Source organism: Erinaceus europaeus, chromosome 14 (genome assembly GCF_950295315.1).
Source record: "Erinaceus europaeus chromosome 14, mEriEur2.1, whole genome shotgun sequence".
Taxonomy (NCBI): Eukaryota; Metazoa; Chordata; class Mammalia; order Eulipotyphla; family Erinaceidae; genus Erinaceus; species Erinaceus europaeus.
Genome location: NC_080175.1, coordinates 80,335,625 through 80,349,682, shown reverse-complemented (window position 1 = coordinate 80,349,682; position 14,058 = coordinate 80,335,625). Strand labels below are relative to the sequence as shown.

Below are 14,058 nucleotides of genomic sequence, written 5' to 3'. Positions count from 1 at the left end.
ATAACCACAGTGCTATCTCCCCAGCACTCTTCTCTCTTTCTCTCCACTGCCTTTTCTCAATAAAAAAAAAAAAAAAATGAAAAAGTTGATCCCAGGAGATGGTACAGCAGTGTTGTGTATATATGAGGCCCTGAACTCATCCCTGAGCACTGAACTAGAAAGTTTAAAAGTTTAAAAGAGGGGGTTAGGTGGTAGTGGGTTAAGTGCACATGGTGCTGCGTGCAGAGACAGACATAAGGATCCCTATTTGAGCCCCCGGCTCCCCACTTGCATGGTGGGTCACTTTACAAGAGGTGAAGCAGGTCTGCAGGTGTCTATCTTTCTCTCCCCCTCTCTGTCTTCCCCTCCTCTCTCAACTTCTTTCTGTCCTATCCAACAACAACAGTGATAACAACAATAACAATAACAACAAGGGCAACAAAAATGGGAAGAATGGCCTCCAGGAGTAGTGGATTTGTAGTACAGACACCGAGCCCCAGCGGTAACCCTAGAGGCAAAAAAAGAAAAAAAAATTTAAGAAAAAATGAATCCATTGATCCTTCTCCATGCCTCCTCCTCCCTTAACTAATGCATTCTCATGGCACTCTTAAGAAAGGAACATCAAAGAGCTAAGAGCACATAAAGTGAGAAGGATGATGACAACATAAAGGTTATGAGACATCTCAGTAGATCACTGATCACTAAAAGGCCACTGTTTCAGAGCACTTAACAGGGTAGCACTGAGTTAGCTTTGAAGATGTTCTGGTCTTGAAAGCAGATCAGTTCACTCTCTACTGTGGGGAAGAACAAGGTTCATCAGTATTTAAAAGAGAAGTTCCTCTTCTCTAGTTTTCCCTACCTTAAGAGGAAAAGACATTCCATAAATTGTTAACAAAATGTGGCTTCTCATTCTAATCCTGTGAGCAGGGCCTCAAAACTATAGCTATATAGAGCACACAATAGCATAGTATGGGCAGTTTATAGCATTGGGCATATGTTTCATTCTAGTAAGAAACAGAATTACAGGTTTCTGCTCCATTGAAATTGAATAGATGTCATGTAAAAAGCAAGTTTCTCCAAAATGCAAATAGCTTGCAAACAAAATTACCAAAGGAATACATGCTATCCAGTAACATTTGAAAGGAAATACTAAATTGCAAACTTGACTACAATCCTATAGGGTATATTTTTTCCACTTATTCAATCTCTACTGTTAAATACTAGACAAAGTAGGAAATACCGGGATGGGGGGGAATCCTATATTAAGCTTCCCTTCTTTTTGCTCATATGCATATGCAGTTATGTAAAAGTACATGATGTATCATTTTTCTACTTTTCTCACATACTGTATATTCTCCATGTATCTAGAGGGTTTTTTTTCTTTATTGGGTATTAATGACTTACAGTCAACAGTAAAATACAGTAGTTTGTACATGTGTAAGATTTCTATTTTCCACATAACAATTCAATCCCCTCGAGGTCCTCCTCTGCCACCATGTTCCAGGACCTGAATCTTCCCTCAACCACACCAGAGTCTTTTACTTTGGTGCAGTACACCAAATCCAGTCCAACTTCTGCTTTGTGTTTTCTTATTTTTCAACTTTTTTTTCATTAGTGATTTAATAATGATCAATAAGATTGTGGGATAAGAATGGTACAATTCTGGTACGCATGTACAAACTATTCTATTTACTGTCGAATATAAAACATTAATTCCCCAATAAAGAAATTTTTAAAAAATGTATTGCACCTAAGCAAAAGACTCTGGGGTGGGAGTGGGGGTGGGGAGAATACAGGTCCAAAAAGGATGACAGAGGACCTGGTGGGGGGTGTACTGTTTTATGGAAAACTGGGAAATGTTATGCATGTACAAACTACTGTATTTACTGTCAAATGTAAAATATTAATTCCCCAATAAAAAAAGAAGGGTACAATTCCATACAATTCTTATCACCAGAGTTTGGTATCCCATCCCCTCCATTGGAAGGTTCCCTGTTCTTTATACCTTAGGGAGTATGAACCAAAGATCTCAATGGGGTGCAGAAGGTGGGAGGTCTGGCTTCTGTAATTGCTTCTCCACTGAACATGGACATTGACAGGTCTATCTACAGTTTTAATTATACACTTAGTCATTGCTTACTGTTTTCTCATATCATTTTTCTTATTTAAGTTCTTCCATCTCTGTGTTTGCTAATTTAGATTCAACATATTTTTAAAATTTCTTTATTGGGGAATAATGTTTTACAGTTGACAATAAATACAATAGTTTGTACATACATAACATTTCCCAGTTTTCCACATAACAATACAACTTCCACTAGGTCCTCTGACATCCTGTTCCAGGACCTGAACCCCCACCTCCCCCACCCTAGAGTCTTTTACTTTGGTGCAATACACTAGCTCCAGTCCAAGTTCTGCTTAGTGTTTTCTCTTCAAATCTTGCAACTTCTGCCTATGAGTGAGCTAATCCCATATTCATCTTTCTGTTTCTGACTTATCTCACTTAGCATGATTCCTTCAAGCTCCATCCAAGATGGGCTGAAAATGGTGAAATCACCATTTTTAATATCTGAGTGATATTCCATTGTATATATATACCACAACTTGCTCAGCTTTTTCTTTTTTTTTTTTTAAGAATATTTTATGAAAAAAAGAATTTTTTGTGATACTCAATCATTAGGTTAAAAAGCTAAGGGGAGTCAGGCGGTAGCGCAGGTTAAGCAGACATGGCGCAAAGTGCAAGGATGGGCAGAAGGACACAGGTTCGAGCCTCCGGCTCTTCACCTGCAGGGGAGTCGCTTCACAGGCGGTGAAGCAGGTCTGCAGGTGTCTATCTTTCTCTCCCCCTCTCAGTCTTCCCCTCCTCTCTCCATTTCACTCTGTCCTATCCAGTCTGCAGGTGTCTATCTTTCTCTCCCCCATCTGTCTTCCCCTCCTCTCTCCATTTCTCTCTGTCCTATCCAACAACGACAACATCAACAACAATAATAACTACAACAACAATAAAAACAAGGGGAACAAAAGGGAAAATAAATATTTTAAAAGATAATTAAAAAAACTGAAGGTGCTCTTTTTTTAATATAATTTATTTACTTTGGCTAGAGACAGAGAGAAATTGAGTGGGAAGGGGGAGGTAGAGAGGGAAAGAGAAAGAGAAAGAGAGATACCTGCAGCCCTGCTTCACCACTTACAAAGCTTCTCCCCTGCATGTGGGGACTGGGGAATTAAGCTGGGTCTTTGTGCATTGTTGATATGTGTGCTCTACCAGATGTGCCACCCTGGCCCTGGTGCTCTGTTTCTCTGATAAAGAAATAAAGAGAATTTAAAAAATAAGCATAAAGAGACTGTCTACACAAGAGCCTTTTCTTTCAGTTTTATTATTTTATAAATATTTTTATAGCTGCCTAACATAGAGGTAAATGGTTTCTTTGCAATTTCTTCAACTAACTAATAATTCTCCTAAGAGTAACTGAATTTTCTTTTTCTTTTAGAAGTTTAAGTTGTTACTCTGAAGAACACAAGACAAAGATCTGAAGAGAAATGCGCACTCCTATGGTCACTGTTACTCTTTTTACAAATACCAAGCTATGGAACAGCCCAAGTTGTCAATGGCAAATGACTGAATAAAGTAGATGGTATATAGCCATAATGGGAAGCAACTTAGATGTAAGGAAAGGTGAAACCTTGCCATTTACAGTGACATGGATGGAATTAGAGGCCAGGTTAAAGAAAAGTTAGAAGGATGAAGACAAATACCAGGTTATTCCATTCATATGTGGAATTAAAAAAGAAGCAAAGGAAGGGGCGAGGTGGTGGCGCACCTGGTTGAGCACACATGTTACAGTGCGCAAGGACCCAGGTTGGAGCCCCCAGTCCCCAACTGCAGGGGGAAAGCTTCACAAGTGGTGAAGCAGGGCTGCAGGTGTGCCTCTCTGTCTCTCACCCTCTCTATCCCTCCCTTCCCTCTCAATTTCTGACTGTCTCTATCCAATATAGAAATTAAAAAAAATTTTTTTAAAGGCAAAGGAAGACAAACCTTTGGATTCTGACGTCAGAAGTGGAACTGTGAAAGTAGGGTGGAGGGGGTTGGATGGGTTGAGCAGGTGCAAAGGACTGGAGTACAAAGATATTGGGACTTTGGAGGTAGATGCAGTGTGGTAACATATATTTAGAAAGGTATAAACTGGGAGTCGGGCTGTAGCGCAGCAGGTTAAGCACAGGTGGCGCAAAGCACAAGGACCGGCATAAGGATCCTGGTTCGAACCCCGGCTCCCCACCTGCAGGGGAGTCGCTTCACAGGTGGTGAAGCAGGTCTGCAGGTGTCTATCTTTCTCTCCTCCTCTCTGTCTTCCCCTCCTCTCTCCATTTCTCTCTGTCCTATCCAACAACGACAACAACAATAATAACTACAACAATAAAACAACAAGGGCAACAAAAGGGAATAAATAAAATAAATATTTTTTAAAAATTTTTTAAAAAGAAAGGTATAAACTATATTTCTAAAATCACAGTCTTGTAAATCAATGGCAGACCAATAAAATAATGATATAATAAGAACTGGGAGATGGCTCAGAAAACAGTGTGGCCTGACCATATGTGAGACTCCAGGTGCAATCCTTAGAACCACATGAGAACACCATGAACAGTAGCAAGGAAACTCCATGGTGTCTCTACCACTTTCTCCTCTCTCTCTCTCCTTCCTCTCTCTTCCCCTCTCAAACACTCTCTCAAAAATACTGAATAAAAATTAGGTCATAGGAGGCTGGGTGGTAGCACACCTGGTTGAGCACACATTTTATAGTGCTCAAGGACCCAGGTTCAAGCCCCTGGTCCCCATCTGCAGGGGGAAAGCTTTGCAAGTGGTGAAGCAGTGCTGCAGGTGTCTGTCTCTCTCTCCCTCTCTATCACTCTCACCCTTCTCAATTTCTGACTGCCTCTATCCAGTAAATAAATAAAGATAATGCAAAAAAAAATTAGATCAAGGAGTCAACTCAGCCCAGGTCTGCTCATAGCCCTGAGTGCATTCCCTGGTATCACATTAAAAAGATTAAACACACACAATAAAATAGGGTCTGGGGATATAGTTTAGTTACAGAGATCCTGGGCTTGATTCCTGTCATTGCCAAAACAAAAACAAATTAAATGATGACACTGAAAAATAAATTTAAACATACACACCTATCTGGAGTTAGTTTTGTTGTATAGAGGGGGGAGATTCCTGTAAATTTAGTATTTTTCTATAGTTATTTAGCAATTTCAAAGCAATTTGATAATTCTTTCTTTAATATCATTTTATAATGTTTATAGCTTATTCCATTTTATTAATAATGGCTATTGCTTAGTATTTTGTAAAGTGATAAGTAAATTATTAAAGCACAAATGATAAATAAATTTGACACTAGAATACCAAAGGGTAACTATAGTATAATAAAAGATAAAACCTTTCTCTGTCAGCCCATGCCTGTACCATTCAACTGTTGTTCAGTCAAGTCTTAGTTGCCCACAGAAAATAAAAAGGGAAAGACTGGTCATTCAAGAACACCAGGTGTGGGAGCCCGGCGGTAGCACAGTGGGTTAAGCGCAGGTGGCACAAAGCACAAGAACCAGCATAAGGATCCCGGTTCGAGCATCCGGCTTCCCACCTGCAGGGGAGTCTCTTCACAAGTGGTGATGCAGGTCTACAGGTATCTATCTTTCTCTCCCCCTCTCTGTCTTCCCCTCCTCTCTCCATTTCTCTCTGTCCTGTCCAACAACGACATCAATAACAACAAGAAAACAACAAGAGCAACAAAAGGGAATAAATAAATAAATAAATATTTTTTAAAAAGAACACCAGGTGTAAGGAAAGGTAGTATTTCAATCAAATTTTTTTCTTTTTTTTACTAGAACTGATAACACAAGTAAAACTGATCGGTGTGCTTTACTCCTCTTTGTCTCACTTCAGTGCCTCTGTCAGCATCTACCAGGGAGCCAAGGAACAACCAAAAAAAAAGATAGTAGAAAAAAAATAATGTTAACAGTAAGAATTTACAAAATTGGGGACCCAGATAATTGACAAATGAGACAACTAACTTCATAATAATGGAAACGGGCAATGCACCTGCAGGGCTCACCCCAGGCTTTTTGCTGTTTGTGTTTCTGTCCCATCTGCTCTTTTTCCTCAGTGTCCATCACTTCTCTGAATCATCACTATGACTACTATCATAATTCCAATATCCACCAAGGTCCTTACGACTAAGGAAAAGCCACACACCTACCCACTTTATGTTTTTTTCTTTCTTTTTAATTTTTATTAGGACAGAGAGAAATTGAGAGAGGCACACAGAGAGAGAGAGAGAGAGAGAGAGAGAGAGAGAGAGAGAGAGAGAGGGAGAGAGATGCAGACCTGCTTTACTGCTCATGAAGTATTCCTCTTGCAGGTAGAGAGTGGGGGCTTGAACCCTAGTCTTTGCACATGGTAATGTTTGTACTTAACCAGATGCATCACTGCCTAGCCCCCATACCTACTCCAATTTAATGGAAAATTTTTGCTCTGTTCATGCACATATGTCTCTGATAATACTTGCCTTGAGACTGGGCACTATCTGGCAATAAAATATAAATAAATAAACTTCAATGACACATACTAACCTGCTTGGGCTTCACTTTCAACATAATAAATGGGAGATGAAAACATTATCAAAGATTTTTATAGTGAAATTCCCTCATAGATAACAAATATAGGGACACATCTGTTATGTGTGTTGACTTATGGCTAAGTGTAATCCAGGATTAAAGATTAGCTCCCTGACCCCAGAGCTGACAAGGGGTGTGGGGTGGGGAACTACACTTAGTTCTCGGCTATCAAATCTTTTTTTTATGGTCCATGGCACCTCTAGCCCACAGCAGGACACCTTGTCACCAGAGGAAGTGCCAGGCAGACGCTCTACCCCTGTGAGCTCAAAGCTGACCAGGCCTCTTACTAAATCCTGAGACAATCTTTCTGAGAGTCACATATTAATTGGAGGGCAACTAAATACAACTTTAGGACAATTTAAAAAATAATAAAGCTCCAAAAGATAAATAATCAAAGCATTAAAAAGAACACATATATTTAGTTAACTTATTATTTTACCTTTTTTTTCAAATAGTTTATTTATAAAAAGGAAACATTGTCAAAACCATAGGATAAAAGGGGTACAGTTTCACACAATTCCCACCACCAGAACTCTGTATCCCATCCCTCCCCTGATAGCTTTCCTATTCTTTAACCCTCTGGGAGTATGGACCCAAGATCATTGTGAGATGCAGAAGGTTATAGGTCTAGCTTCTGTCATTGCTTCCCCAATGAACATGGGCATTGACAGGTCGACCCATACTCCCAGCCTGTCTTTCTCTTTCCCTAGTGGGGAAGGGCTCTGGGAAAGTGGAGCTCCAGGACTCATTGGTGGGGTTGTCTGTCCAGGGTAGTCTGGTCAGCATCATGCTAGCATCTGGAACCTGGTGATTGACAAGAGAGTTAATATACAAAGTCAAACAAATTGTTGACCAATCATGGACCTAAGGGCTGGAATAGTGCAGATGAAGAGTTGGGGGGGTCCTCCACTTTGTAGATAGCTAGTAGGCATATTTTAGTCAAATTCCAAAAGGCCTGTGGCTATACTAGTTTTTTTTTTTCTTTTTCTTTTTCTTTTTGCCCCTGAGCCTGAAATCTGATATGCCAGTGGATCCAAGTTATTGTCTGAAAAGATGATGTCATGGCTGGGAAAAGGACCCAGAAAGCTGGATCAGGGAAGAGAGTAGCTCCCTAATATGGGAAAGGAGTATAAATATTGTTGACTATAAACCCCATCGATTTGATGTGATCTGGGGCCCATAATTAGCTTAGGAGCCTATGTGACCTCTGCATCCCTGTAGATCTGAGCTCATATTCTGTGGTCATGAGTAGGAACATTCCATGCTGTCCCAATATCGCCCCATCTTCATCAGGTGTAGCATAGAGTATGTTGTCCAGCCTTCCCTTCAGAGGATGGAACATTCTCTACCATTGTTGATTCAAGTTGAGGGTAAGGTCCTATGGGGGCCCACAAAGGGGTCTATTTTGTTGTTCCTGATAGAAATGACTGGTAAAAATGGAGAGAGGGATTTATTCGAGGTCTAGACCCATCAAATCTGTTTGGGAATTTCAGGACTCCCCGATTAGGGCCCCAGCTGATGGAATGGCCTGATAGTGACTAAAGAGTTGTCGTTAAAGTATGCCAGTCTCTTGCCCTTATTCAGCTTAATTAACTTATTTTTAATGCAAGAGAGATATAGAGGGAAAAAGATACAGATAGAGAGAGGCCAAAACACTGCTCAGTGGTGGCTGATGGTGGTGCTAGGGGTTGCACCTGGGAGCTCAGAGCCTCATGCATGAAAGCCTTTTGCAGAACCATTATGCTGTCTCCCTTGCCCAAAAGCTCCTCTTACAAAACATACAAGAGGTGCTCATTGCCATATTTTTGCCCCTCCCACTAGGTTTCACTGGGGCTTCATGCCTGCACAATTCCATTGCTCATATAGACTGACTTTTGTTCATTTGCTTTTCAGATAGAGGGTGAAAGACAGGGAGAGACAGAGAGACACAAACAGAAGAGAGATGTCGCAGCACTGATTCACTACTTGAGAAGCTTCTCTTGTGTATGGTGCTTCCATATGGTGATGGGGAGGTGTCTCAAACCCAGGATCTCGCTCATAGTAAAGTTCAAGTCCTACTTGAACTCGCATGTACTAGAGTGATGCTCTGGTTCTCCCTCTCTTTCACATAAATAAATATTTTAAAAACTCTGTGGTGTGTCAGGCAGTGGTGTACCTGGATAGCCCACAGACCAGGGCTTAAGCCCCCCAGTCTTCACCTGTGGGGGGAGGAGGACTTCATGAGCAATAAGGCAGTGCTACAGATATCTCTCTTTCTCCCTCACTATCTTTTCCTCCCCTTTCAATTTCTCTCTATCTTATCAAAGAAAAATGAAGAAAAAAAGAAAAAAGAGGGAAAAAACGACCACCAGGAATGGTGGATTCATCATGCAGGTACTAAGACCCAGAGATAACCCTAGTTGCAATAAACAAACAGCAACAAAGAAGCTGTGGGTCTAGAAATAACAATGCTTCTCGACATCGGCTAGATATTTCATTCTCAAAATGTGGTTCTTCTTGTGCCTTGGCAGTAAGAAAATTCCTTTTTACTACAAATGAAGGCAGGTTTTTACTATTTGTTTATTGGTCACTACTGGGCTTTACCACTCTGAGCTAATTTTTTTTTCAGATAGAAATGGGTATATGTAAAGAGAGACCACAGCACCAAAGCCTTCTCCTACTCCTCTTAGGGCCAGGGCTCAAGCCTGGGTTGTATATATATGGCAGAGTGGTGCCCTCCCAGATAAGCTATCTTGCTGACTATTGACAGCAGCTTTTCAATCTTCCGTCACTCGGTACCCTGTCACACAGTCTATTTTTGAAATAGTTCAGTGACCACCATACTTTCTACCTGTGTAAACTTTCATTTCGTTTCTCTTCCTTTTCTGTCTCTATAAAAATTAATTTCATTTAAATTAATTTAATCCCTTTTTTTTCTCAACATAGTGCAAGAGAATGAAATCAGGGCTTTACATGTGTAAAAAACAAAAATATACAGACAGAAGCTGGTCAGGTTCCTGATTATTAAACAATTTGTTCTGCTTTATGTCTTAATGCTTTTCAGCCACCAGGTTGCAGATGCTACCATGACACCAAGCTAAATTCCCTGGGCAGATGACCTCATCAGTGTGTCCTGGAACCCTCCCTCCTCAGAGCCCTACCCCCTAGAGAAAGATGGAAACAGTCTGGGGGTATGGATTGACTGGCCAACACTCATTTCCATCAGAGAAGCAATAACAGAAGCCAGACTTCCTACCTTCTGCACCTCATAGAGATCTTTGGTCCATATTCCTAGAGTGATAAAGAATAGGGAAACTTCCAGTGGAGGGGATGGGATACCAAACCTTGGTGATGGGAATTGTATGGAACTGTACCCTTCTTATCCCACAATCTTGTTGATCATTATTAAATCAATAATAGAAAATAATAAAAAATAAAATACACAAACATGTGTGTTTTAAATGACTATATATATGTTATATACATTAGATAGTGTGTGTGTGTGTGTGTGTGTGTGTGTGTGTGTGTGTGTTAGATGAACCTGGGTGTTGTGCATGCACCACTGCACCAATCTGGACCACTTTCTCATTCAGATAGAGACACAGAGAAGGAGAGAGACATCACAGCACCAGTGTCCTCCATTGGTGGTGCCACGGCTTGAGCCTTGTCAAATGCAGAGCAATGCATCTCTCTGTGTTTCATTAAAAATGCTACATATGGGGGGCTGGGCTGTGGTGCACCAGGTTATGGGCACATAGTATGAAGTGCAGGGACCAGCACAAGGATCCTGGTTTGAGCCCCCAGCTCCCCACCTGTGTGTGTGAGGGTTACTTCACAAGCGGTGAAACAGGTCTGCAAGTGTCTACCTTTCTCTCCTCATCTACATCTCCCCCCCCCCAATCTCTCTCTCTGTCCTATCCAACAACAGCAGCAACAGCAACAACAAAAACAAATAGAAAAAATGGCAGCCAGGAGCGGTGGACTTGTAGTGCAGCCCCTGCCATAACCCTGGAGGCAAAAAAAAAAAAAAAGCTACATATGTACCCACTGTGGTGTATTCATAAGCTATCATACATGCGTAGCTTGATTAAAATGCTACTGACACACAGACACCTGCATGAGGAGAGACATTGTCAGTGAGGAGATACCAGAAACAGGAGCCCTTCCTCACAAAACTGCCTGTTGACTTACATGTGCTCTAATTTGGATGCCACGAAAACAGACAGTGACAAAAGATGGACTCCTCCAAAACCGACTCAGCAGATATGGATCTATTTTCACAAATTGTGTAGGAAGTTGGTAGGGAGTATTCAACTGGTGCTGGTTCCTCAGTTTACCCACAGGTCAAAGATCACTTCGTTAAAGGTTGACAATGGTTTACAAAGGAAACACCTTCCAGGCCCAGTGCTCACTCACCTTGCTGCTGTAATTTGTAGTCGGTGGAATATGCTTTCCCAATGATATTCCATACGGGCCGTAAGCATCCAAAGAGTCCCTCAAGAAACCCGCCACTGCCACTGCCACTGCCTGACCTGCTGAACTGAATCTTGATGTCTTCAGGCCCACTCGTGTTCTCTCCATCCACGGCACTGCTGTTCCCCTGAGTCGTGGGCAGCTCCAGTTCCTCTTGCTCCCGGAGCTGCAGAACGCTATTTTCAAACTGGTCCCTGGAATCCTCGCTTATGCTTGTCAACACTGTGGTGGTGATGGGGCTGCTGGTGCTCTCAGTTAGTTCTGCTTGCATCATCCCCTTTTCCTGTTGGTCCTTATGGAGCTGGGGGGAAGGGTGGCTCCCCACGGGTGAGACGTCATCCTGTAGTCCACTGAAGGTGTTAGTTTCATTCAAAGGTAAGTGTGGGGAAGAGAAGCTGCTGAGGTTCTCCCGAGGGTTGGCCATGGTGCCATGAGTGTGACCAGGGGCCTGAGATGACACTCAGATGATGGCTAGACGGGAGGAGTTCCAATAGGCGGGCAGGTTCCAAGACCTGGTGAAACAGGAGGGGGAAGAAAGATCACTCTCATTTTACTCATCCACACTACCAAACTTCTGTCCATAGCCACAAAAACATCGCAGTGATGTGACTGGCTAAGTAGTGGTGTATATGATAGAATACTATGCAGCAACTAAAACTCATGTTCCAAGTGATTACTTTTCTAACGTGAGACAATGTTTGTGGTCTGTTAATATAAAACACATTAGAACAATATACACAGTATAAATTGTCTAACTGTTTTTATATAGAAGAACACACATATAAAAAAAGATAGGGGGAATCTTCTCAGACAGTATTTTTAGTTCACCTACGTGCTAGTTGCCAAGCTCAAGCAAAAATTACTAAAGTCATGGGCCCCTAGGAACATATCTAAAACAGACTTCCTAACTTCTTTTCATCCCAAGATCCCTATTCTCATTTGCTCTACTCCTACTTTTTAGTTCTTGCTTATTAAACATTTTGTCCTACTTTATATTTTACTGCCTTTCATCCACCAAGTTGCATCCTGGGCAGACAACCTTACCAATGTGTCCCAGAACCTCACCTATCCAGAGCCCTATGCCACTAGGGAAAGACAGAAACAGGCGGGGGATATGGACTGACCTGCCAGTGACCAGTGGAAAAGCAATTACAGAGGCCAGAACTCCCACCTTCTGCACCCCATAAAGAATTCTGGTCCATACTCCCAGAGGGGGAGAAATGTTAGGGGAAGATGATCAGAAGATAACTCCAATCCCATCAAGACCCAAAGAGAGAAGAGGAAAAATAAAGGGCACCTGACAGTAGTAGTAAGTGTAGGTGTGACTTCGAAGGGAAGAGAAAGCGAGAGCATAGAAAACATGGGCAGGGGCCAGGTGGTGGCACACTTAGGCGAGTGCACACATTACGATGCACAAATACTGTTTTAAACCCCTGGTCTCCACCGCAGGGGGAAAGCTTTTCAAGTGGCAAAGCAGTGCTGTGGATGTCTCTCTGTCTCTCTCTATACATATATCTCCTTCTTCACTCTCAATTTCTCTCTGTCTCTATCCAATAACAAATAAATAAAAATACTTAAAAGAAGAAACATGAGCATACATATATAAATGGTATTCAATTCATATCTGTGACCTTGAGAGAGCTACTACAGTTTCTCTGGTGGTGTAAACAATGTAGACTTATACCTCTGTTGTCTCATAATTATGCACATCAATATTAAATAACTAATAATATTTTTAAAAAAGAAAAGAAAAAATAGGTAGGGTATACTCTAAAAACTAACAGGAGTTAATCCTTGGTGGCTAGGTTTGGGAGATATTTTTGCTTTGTTTTTGTTGCCACTGACACTTCACCATTAGAGGCAAACATTTTCAGATAGAAAGACAGACAGAAAAACACCGTAGCGAGGTTGGGGCCAGGCTCGAACCAGGGTTATGCCCATGAAAGCTACTGTTGGAGTCTTAAACATATCCCCAGTATTCTGCACTAGTATGCTTCAGTATGAGCCCTGAACATTCACAGGCTGAAACCAGTCTGCATTTTGATAGGATCGGAAGTGAGGGTCTTTGGAAGCTGATGAGGTTCTGAAGGTATAGTACTCGTGACTGTCATTAGTAACCTTGTAAAAGAGACCCCATGTCTCATGTCCCTTCTATTATCTGAGGACACCTGTGAATCAGGGAGCCAATCCTGACTCCTCCACAGACTTTGAATCTGCCTGCACCTTGCACCTTGACCTTGGAACACCCAGCCTCCAGAACTATGAGAAATAAATATTTGTCGTCTGAGCCTTCATTTTATGGGATTATTATATAACAGTCTGAAAAGATTAAGAGATGCATATACATAACACAAAATAATAATGTACATAATGTTTGTAATCAGAAAAAAATGTGCCCTCCTCAGAGGGAAACTAAGTGTCCTCATAAGTACATTTGTATCAGAAACTACATCTGGTATTATTATATCAGCATGCATCTATTCTCTTTGCTTTAGTATCTTACTGGTGTTTTGCTTTACTTTCTAAGCATTCATCAAATCATATAACAAGACAAATTACAAAGATATGAAACTTGTTTCTGTTGTACTATACCAAATCTGGGGCAACAGAATTAAGCCCCAACCCTTGAAACTTGTTCTTTGCTTCTTATCTACTAGCTCCATTTTATCAGGGTTACCTAACCCTCAAAAATGACATGGAATTGTTCTGATGAACTCAACCTTAAATGTACTGAACTCACATCTCATTAAAAAAAATTTACTTTTTTGTGACTCTCTAGATTTACTCATCCTTCCTTCATGCTATATTAAACATTTTGAATGTGTTAGAGGCTAGGGTATAAAAATGATCTTGCTTTGTAGAGGGGACAAATGACATAGCAGCAAAGACTGATAGTACAATGCTTACAATAAATAAACCAAGTGGTCTTGGAGGCTGGAAGAGAGAGAGAGA

The 14,058-nt window shown here is 41.2% G+C and overlaps 1 protein-coding gene across 2 annotated transcripts in view; it reads right to left on the bottom strand.

Annotated features, from left to right (window-relative positions):
- MAP3K13 (mitogen-activated protein kinase kinase kinase 13) overlaps positions 1 to 14,058 on the bottom strand; it is a 140,592-nt gene that overhangs the window by 54,416 nt on the left and 72,118 nt on the right. For both annotated transcript variants that reach the window (XM_007529804.3, XM_060172099.1), the window contains one exon: positions 11,050 to 11,618. In XM_007529804.3, the coding sequence (XP_007529866.1) occupies positions 11,050 to 11,530 (481 nt within the window). In that variant the 5' untranslated portion in view covers positions 11,531 to 11,618. The remainder of the gene's footprint in view (positions 1 to 11,049; positions 11,619 to 14,058) is intronic.